At 39.4% G+C, this 9,729-nt stretch overlaps 1 protein-coding gene across 1 annotated transcript in view; it reads right to left on the reverse strand.

Moving 5' to 3' along the window:
- The window catches only part of BCKDHB (branched chain keto acid dehydrogenase E1, beta polypeptide), a 454,972-nt gene that overhangs the window by 321,818 nt on the left and 123,425 nt on the right, over positions 1-9,729 (reverse strand). Inside the window, exon 6 of the mRNA XM_006898429.1 lies at positions 9,132-9,240. Within this exon, the coding sequence (XP_006898491.1) occupies positions 9,132-9,240 (109 nt within the window). The remainder of the gene's footprint in view (positions 1-9,131; positions 9,241-9,729) is intronic.

Here is a 9,729-nt window from a genome sequence, read left to right on the forward strand (position 1 = left end):
TGGCATTTGGACAAGAACAAACTGGGAGGAGGGTAGAGAGAATGGTGCAACAATGAATGAATGGAAACCCAAAATCTCTGTAAATGTTTATGAAAATTAATAAAATATAGAAAAAAAAAGAATACAAATGACAAAGAGATAAAAAACAAATTAGGAATAAATTCTTCTTAGAGTTAACAAGTTCATTTTTAAGATGCTTAATACTTTAGCTTCCTAAGAAACTCTTTACCTCATATCCTTTTAAAAGCTTTATTTCCAGATATATATATATATAGAAAAATATTCAAAACTTGAGAAACTAGTGTTTATCCAAATCTAAATGTTATGCTGGTGGCGCCCTGAAAAGATGGGGTAATGATGGACATAACTCAGTGGGGATTAAGTTTATAAAACACAATGTGTGGGAATGATTGTATGAAACAATGTGAATGAAGGAAAGTGTGAAACACAACATATATGACTTTTGTATGCAAACCAATATAAGATGAAAATTATTTTTTAAAAAATTCCTGTGACCACCCCCCAAGAAAAGAAAGAAAAAGCAAGTAATAGTTCATGATTTATTAAAATATTTTCTACTCTATTATTCTAGTTTGGATGATATAAAGAATGGCAAAAAATCTTCATAGAAACCACTGTTAAATTAGCAAAATTCTATTAATAAATGTTGTTAGCAAACACACTCATCTCCATTTCCTTGTTTTCAAAAATGTCTGCAAGTCACAAATTTCCATTAAGTAAAATGAAACCAAGAGCAGAGTTGATATTCTTAAGGGCTTTAACGGGATGGGAAGAGAGGGAAAGCAGAACACTGAGCAGACATATTTAACATTATTTTTTAAAACACTTGAAGATGCAAAATTGCTATGTCTATTCTATAGCAATGGATTGAAAATTTACAGGAGAACCTAGAGATGGTGAAACCAGGCTGCTTCCTGAAGGCAAGGATTCTGAAGCTCCATCTCACATACTTTCTTTGGGAACGTGGCCAGGAGCAACCAGTCCTTGGAGAAGCACATCATGCTTAGAAGGGTGGAGGCACAGCACAGAAGAGGAAGGCCCAGCATGAGATGGATTGATACAGTGACTGAAGCAATGGGGGTTGTTGGGTTGGAGTCAGTGAGACTGGCTCAGGACAGGGTAGGCTTCAGAGCTGTTGTACACAGGGTCATTATGAGTCACAGGTGACTCGATGGCACACAACAACAACATTTTTATTTATTTTAAATTTATTTTAATAAAACTTTATAGAGACTACTTTATAAGTATATTTGGGTTTTGTGGGGTTTTTTTTTAAATTTTCTAATTACCAAAAATTTTTAGTTTCATTTTAGTGTAGTTAAACTCTAAATACCCTTACTTAGTTATTCCAAATGGGATCAAATAAAAGATTTTTAAAAACCAAAAATTAAGGGGGGAAATGTTTAAAAAGATTTTTAAAAACCAAAAATTAAGGGAGAAAATGTGTAACAATGAAAGGACGATGCAAGCCCACAGGGGGGAAGATGGAGGTGAAGGTAAAGCTGTGGAGCCTCTGAGTGGCCAGGACGTGCAGATGGTCACTGAGAACTGGCTGGTCCTGGAGCCCAGGGGCCTGTGAGGTGGGTGTGTCCCTGGAACTTCAGAACCTTGTCTCGCCCCTGCCCTCCACTAGGGCCCCCACGGCCCCTTCCTTTACTGTCTGGGGAGAAAGCCTAGGAGTTTCTCATGTTCCTCAATAGAACTGGGGAGGGAAGGTCACCTTCCAAAGTTTATCTTCAGAAAACTCTTTGGAAACTGTATGTTTGCTGCAGTATAGACCACCTGTGTCCCCATGTGGCAGATGGTCAGTGGTGGGAGAGGAGTGAGACAGCACAGAAGCTTACTTTTCCCAGCTTTGCTGAGAGAATTTGTACATAGGTGAGATGCTGCTCCTTCAAGTACCAAAGATTCATTTCATACAAGCACTACTCACCATAGGCTGGGTCCTGCCTGTTCCCCTAACTCCTGTCTTCCCATCACCTTCGACCCTCCGATGTGGGTGCAGCAGGGCTGCTGTCCACAGAGTCATGTTGCAGCCTCCCTTCCTCAGCCCTGCATCGCTACTGTCTACAGCTTATGCCAGTCCCCAGCTGCACCATTTCTGGGTGTGCCTTTAAAAAATTTAACTGTAAGGGATAGAACTCGGAGGTGACCTGGGACCTCCCCTTTTCACGGTGGGGTGGGAGCAAGGGAGGGCCTAGCCCATGTGACTCAGTTTACCCAGCTCTGCCTGTGCCATGTGCCTTTGTTCCGGACAACTGCTGCACTAGCCTTGCTTCCCAAGGAGATTAGAGGGGGACAGTATTTTTTGTTCTTCTAAATGGGGAGTAAAGGGCAAGTTATAGCTTAGGTTGGGTCTATGCACCTAAGACTTACCTGGAGGAAAAGAATACATATACATATATATGTATGTAAAATTTTATGTAGCTGCCTTTATTTAAGAAAATGGGTCTCTAAGTATGCGCATTTACTCTCAATACACACACACTGAGTGATCTTCAAAGTGCTAAAATAAAGCCTTGTTTCCTGTCTAAAAAAAATTATTTTCCATTTTAAAAATCCCCAAAAATAAATACTTTTTAATTTTTTGTTTAATTGTGAAATACCTCTGAAGTCAAGATGTTGTTATTCTTGTTGTTGTTGTTATTGCCATCGAATAGCCTACAATTCATTGTAACCCTATATACAACAGCCCTAAATCCTCCTCTATCCTGTGCCTATCTTATTGTCTCTGACATACCTACTCCCATTACCCCAGTCACTGAATCAATCCATCTAATCGAGGGTCTTCCTCTCCTGCACTGCCTTGTGCCACTTATATTTCCCAATCTCTTTTAGGACATTTGATTGGTTGTAGAAGAGATATGTTGTTGTGTAGCTGTTGTTAAGTGTGGTAGAGTCAAGCACGACTTACAGTGACTCTATGAACAAAAGGCCAGAACTCTGTTCTGTAACTATTGTCATTTCTCTATGTTCATTGGAGTTTCCAGAGGCATGTGGTTTAGGAAGTAGATGGCACTCCTGCTTCCAAACCTGATCAATCTGAGAGCTCCACCAAACACTGTCCATGATGGGTAACCATATGGCATTTGACGCACCAGTGGCACAGTGTTCCGTATGATGGCAACTCCAAGTTGCTTCAATATAGCAAATAGATTAGTAGCGTAACCCTTAGAAAAATGTTCATCCCAAACACAATTAACATTGGGCCTAAGGCCCCAACCATCTTTTAAATACAAAGGCCAGCCCACCAAGTCCTGGTTGATTCTAAACCAAGAGGCCTTCAGCCCACAGCTCACTGTTAGCTAAATCCAGCAAATCCAATCAGCTCACAGCACCTGGGGACCAACCAACCAAAAAATTCACACCCGAACCTCACCAAGACAAGAAAAACATATTTCAGAATCCAACCTCTTCACACATGTGCCTCCAAACACATATAGGCTTACAATATAATTAGTCAAGTTTTAAAAACTGATTTTAAAAGAGGGTGAATAAGTAGAGCTACATAATATTGATCCATTTTAAGATGTAAAATTAATCAGCACTATTTACAAGATCTCTCCTCAATAAGTTTCTTTTCTTCTCTCCAGAGAAAACCAATATCTTAAATTTTGTGTTAATTCTTCCCTTATTTAATTTTATAATTTTTATCACAAACCTATATATTCCTAAAGTAGTGGTGGTTTAGTGGTAAGGTGTTGTGTTGCAAACCCAAAGGCAGGTGGTTCGCATCTATAAGGTGCTCCTTGAAAAAATACGGACAATCTCTTCCCATATGTTTTACTGCCTCTAAAAGTCCACTGAAGGGTCAGTTTTGAGTCAGTTGTGATTTGATGGCACATAACAGCAACAACAAATATCCCTAAGCATTATACTTTAGCTTGGCTTGTTGGTTGTTGTTGTTGTTATGTGCTGTGAAGTTGCTTGCGACTCATAGCAATCCTATGTACAACAGCCCTAAACCCTGCTGTGTCCTGTGCCAATCTCACCATCTCTAACACACCCACCCCAATTACCACAGTCACTGAATCAATACACCTCAGAGACGGTCTTTCCCTCATGCACTGTCCCTCCACACACCCAAGCATGATGTCCCTCTCCAAGTACTGGTACTTCCTTAGAAGTATGTCAGACGAAGCCTCAGAATCCTTGCCTCCGAGGAGCAGCCTGGTTTAACCCTCTCCAGGATGAATCTGTTTGTTTTCTTAGCAGTCCATGGTACATTCAATACTCTACCCCAACACCACAACTCAAAGGCATCAATTCTCCTTCTAACCTTCCGAGTCATTAGCCAACTTTCTGATGCATAACAAGTGATTGCAAAACCATGGCCTGTTTCAGATGTGCCTTAGTCTCCAGAGTGAAACCACTGCTCTTCAGTGCTTTGGAGAGCTCCCTAACAGTAGACTTTCCCATCGCAATACATCTTTCAATTTCCTGGCTATTGGTGCCGAGAGTGTTGACTGTGGAGCCAAGCAAACCAAAGCTGTGAACAATCTTAATCTCTTCACCACCCATCCTGATGCTGCCAATTGGTCCAGTGGTGAGAATCTTTGTCCTCTTGACATTGAGTCTCAATCCATACTGAAGGCTGCAGTCCTTGAACCTTTGCAGCAAGCGCTCCTCAGGTTCAGCAAGCAGGGTTGTGTCATCTGCATAACGCAGATTATTGATAGATCTTCCACCAATCTTGACCCCACATTTCTCCTCATAGAGCCCAGCCTCCCGGATAATCTGTTCTGCATACAAGCTGAAAAGGTATAAAAACAGGACACATCCCTGGCATACACCCTTCCCAATTTTGAACCATGCAGTGTTTCCTTGCTCTGTTCTGACGACCACCTCTTGGTCCAAGTATAGGTTTCGCAGTGAGCCACAGTTTGTTATGATCCACACAGTCAAACACCTTTGCATAATCAATGAAACACAGATATACATTCCTCTGGTATTCCCTGCTTTCAGCCAAGATCCATCTAACACTAGCTACAACATCCCTAGTACCATGACCCCTTCTAAACCCAGTCTGGACCTCTGGCAGTTCTCTGCTGATGTGCTGTTCCTGTCGTTTTTGGATAATCTTCAGTAGAATCTTGATTGCATATGAAATCAATGATATTGTTCTATAGTTTCCACACTATGTTGAGACACCCTTCTTTGGGATGGTAACAAACATAGATCTCTTCGAGTCAGTTGGCCAAGTGGTTGTTCTCCAGATTTCTTGGCACAACTTGGTTAGCACATCCAGGGCAGCATCTGTTAGCTGAAATATGTCAATTGGTATACCATCTATTCCTGGGGCCTTATTTTTTGCTTATATTTCTTATATATTTGCTTATATTTCCTTCAAAGCAGCTTGAAATTCTTCTTTCATCACCATAGGCTCTTGCTCATATGTTGTTTCATGAAATTCCTCTGTGTCTGCCAATTCCTTTCAACACAGTTACTCAGTATATTCTTTCCATCTTCTTTTAATACTTCCTGGACCATTTAATATTCTTCCTAAAGCATCCTTGATTACAGCAATTCGAGGTTTCAATTTGTTCTTCAGTTCCTTGACCTTACGAAATGCTGAGCGAGTTCGGCCCTTTTAATTTTCTGACTCCAACTCCTTGCACATTTTATTGTAGTATTTTACTTTGTCTTCCCACGCTGCCTTTTTGAATCTTCTGTTCAGCTCTTTATTATCTTGAATTCTTCCTTCTGTTTTGGCTTCTCTGTGCTCCAGTGCATATTCACAGTTTCTTCTGACATCCATTTTGGCCTTTTCTTCCTCCTCTGTCTTTGTAATGACCATTTGCATGTTTCCTGGATGATACCTTTGATATCTTCCCACAACTCATCTGGTCTTCACTCATTAGTGTTCAAGGCCTCAATCCTGTTCCTGAGATGGTTCTAAAATTCAGGTGGGATAGACGCAAGGTCATATTTTGGTTCCCATGGATTCAATTTAATTTTTCTTAGCTTCAGCTTGAACTTGCATATGAGTAGTTGGTGGTCTGTTCCACAATCAGCTCTTGGCCTAGTTTTCACAGCTGATACTGAGCTTCTCCAGCGGTTCTTTCCACAGATGTAATCTATTTGATTCCTATGCATACCATCAGGTGAAATCCACATGTATATCCTGTGTTTATGTTTCTTATAAAACGTATTTGCAGTGAATAAGTCATTGCTTGTGCAAAATTCAATTTTTCTATCTCCAGCTTCATTTCTGTCACCGAGTCCAAGTTTCCCAACTACTGATTCTTCTTCTCTGTTCCCAACTTTTGCGTTCCAGTCACCCATTATTATTAATGCATCTTGATTGCATGTTAAATCAATCTCCGACTGTAAAAGTTGGTAGAAATCTTCTATTTTCTCTTCTTTGGCTCGGGTTGTTGGTGCATATATCTGAATGATAGTGGTATTCACTGGCCTTCCTTGTATGCATACAGATATTATCCTGTCACTCACAATATTGTATTTCAAGACAGATCTAGAAATGTGGCTTGTTTATGGGCCATATATAAGTGGAATCATATTATTCAAAGCACAAAATCAACTACTTCTCAAAGACTATTTAACCAGTTGTTATAATTGTATGTGATCAAATGCATATAATATACTTCTTACAATATGATCTAGAAGCTTTGCCTCTACTCAAACTCTTGCTGGTAAAGCATTAAGAGATCTGCTTCACTCCCTTAAATATCTGTGGTAAAATCTATACTTTGGTTTTAAGAACTGTGGTGAACTTTGGTGCCAAGGTGGAAGTTCACAGGACTAGACACACTGTCAGGAAGGTAAGTAAGGGACACGTGAAGTAAGGGACAGCAAGGGCAAACCAGAACCTGCCAGGATGGGCTGAAACCCAAAGGGCATTCACAAGTGTCTTTCACTGACTCTAAACTGTCAACTTCAATGAGGCTGCCATATGGAAAACTTGATATCTTTCATTCAGCTAAATGAACACCTAGCCCAAGAGTGACAGAAACCAAAGAGAAAAGTCAGCAGCTTTAACAAGTCACAGGACCAGGTCCAGCTCCAACCAATGAGATGTCCCAAAATAAAAATATGACTGCTGCTTCCAAATCTCCTGCGGAATGTTCCTACTTGTGCCTGTGCTAACCCAAAACTACGTGGGGAAGGGAATTCTATGGAACACAGTCCCAAGTGCTTGAAGAGAACTATGGATCAAAAAGTAAGCAACACTCACTTCCTGCTTGCTGCTTGGTGCTTCTACTATACTCACTCTTTTAATCCTTTTCTAGTCATTTTAAATTAAATAATACATATATATGCTACAAAGTCAAAAATTTTTAACATACAATAATAAAAGCCCAGTTTTATTCAACTCATATTTTACTATAATTGTTATTGTTTTTTGTTGTTATGTGCCATCAGTCTCTCCTGCCACAGGCCCAAGGTATGTGACATGGAGCTTTAAAATCCTAGCCTCCTAAGAGAAACTTGGTTTCACACCTCTCCAACACAGATCTATTTGTTTTCCTGGTGGTCCATGGTATGCTCAAGACTCATCTCCAATACTACAACTCAAAAGTATCAATTTTTCTTCTGTCATCCTTAGTCATTGTCCAGCTCTCTGATGCATAGCAAGTAATTGTGAAAACCATGGCCTAGATCAGGCGCACCTTAATCTCTAGACTGACATCATTGCTTCCCAGTACTCTGGAAAGGTCCCTGACAGCAGATTTACCTAAAGCAATTCATCTTGTGATTTCCTGACTGCTGGTGCCAAGAGCGCTGATTGTGCAGCCAAGCAATCTGTAATTGTTAACAACCTCAAACTCTTCTCCATCTATCATAGTGCTGCCAATTGGCCCTGTGGTGAGAATCTTTGTCTTCTTAATGTTGAGCTTCAATCCATATTGAAGACCACAGTCCTTGACCTTCTGCAACAAGTGTTTCAGGTCTTCTTTAGTTTCAGCACCCAAGGTTGTGTCATCTGCGTATCATAGGTTATGAGTCTTCTTTCAATCCTGATACCACATTCCTCCTCATAAATCCCAGCCTCCCAGATGATCAGTGCTTCATATAGATTGAAAAGGTAAGGAGACAGAATGCATACCTGATGATTCCTTTCCTGGTTTTGAAACATGCAGTGTTTCCTTGCTCTGTTCTGAGGACAGCTTCCTGGTCCTAGTATAGGTTTTGCATATGCCCAATTAAATGTTCTGTGATTCCCATTCTCCACAAGGTTAGACACAATTTGGTGTGATCTACACAGTCATACACTTTTGCAAAGTCAATGAGACCCAGATAGACACTCCTCTGGTACTCTTTGTTTTCTGTCAAGATCCATCTGAAAGTGACACTAATGTCTCTAGTGCCACGACCTCTTCTATACCCAGACTGTGTTTCTGTTAGTTCTCTGCCAATGTACTATTCCAGTTGTTTCTGGATAATCTTCAGCAGGATTTTACTTTTGTGTGATATGAATAATATTATATAATAATTTACACACTTTGTCGAGTCATCTTTTTTTTTGGACTGGGATAAATATGAATCTTTAATAATTATGTCCCATAAAGTCAATTATAACTCATAACGATCCATGCAATTATTTTGACCTTGCCCTATCCTGAGCCAACTTCACCATCTCCGGCACACCTGACCTCATTGCCATAGTCACTATGTCAATCCATTGCACCGAGGGTCTTCCTGTCATGTTGTTAGAGGTGCTAGTCTTTGGGGAAAGACATCATATTTGAAAGGGAAGAGATCAGCACATTTTACTAGGTAATACTACATAGCTTAATGTAGCCCTAAAGTTTTCTACCAGTTCACACTTTTCCTTTGCTTCCACAATCAAAATATAACACGGCTAGATGGATTTGTCCCTAAATTTAACATGTAGTTTATACCTAAGGACACAGTCAATATGCAACACTTCAATCAGATTTGTTTTTTCCTACTTGGAAAATACAAATAAAGATTAAATGCCTCTGAAAACCCACCGGAGGGTCAGCTATGGGTTGGTTCAGACTACAGGACACAACAACAACTTGGAAAATACAAATAAATATTATAGGTTAGAGGCAAGTTTTTTGAACTATGAAAAACAAAATATATAAAGAAACTCATAAATACAAGATAAAGGAAACCTTTACCTGCTGCCCTGTAAAGTATTTTAGGTTCAAAAAATATACAAGGGTTTCTGTCCTCTATGCATGACAAAAGAAGTCCCTTGGCCTGGAAAGGGCTTCTGGGCACAACCACCTGCAAAAACAGATTTTTGAAAAGACAATTTTAATTAAAATATATTCCAGTACACTCATGATAAGGTTTTGCCTGTAAGTAAACAATTTTGACAAATTAAACACAGAAATCTGTTCAAGTAAAAAAAAAAAAATCTATTATTTTAACAAATAAGATGTCTACTATTTTTGATAACTAAGATCGTCTTTAGATAAGATTGTATATGTTAAAATAAAATTAAAGAAATCCACAAGTAGAAATTATAAAAACAAAAGTAAAATGGTCATTATCTTCCTGTCCTCACTTACAAATTTTAAAAATCTCTTCTACCACCATTCTTTTGTTTTTCATTTTGTATGCAACCATCTCCTCTGATTTTAATACATCAAAAACTCCTTTATTATATGTTGCCACTGTTGTAGAATGAGGCTGGCATTGGGGTGGGGGTAAGTCTGAGAAAAACTGGATGAAATATGTTTACGGCATTGAAGTCTATGGGGGAGAGAATAG

Source organism: Elephantulus edwardii, unplaced genomic scaffold (genome assembly GCF_000299155.1).
Source record: "Elephantulus edwardii isolate Elephantulus edwardi_28Jun2011 unplaced genomic scaffold, EleEdw1.0 scaffold00229, whole genome shotgun sequence".
Lineage (NCBI taxonomy): Eukaryota > Metazoa > Chordata > Mammalia > Macroscelidea > Macroscelididae > Elephantulus > Elephantulus edwardii.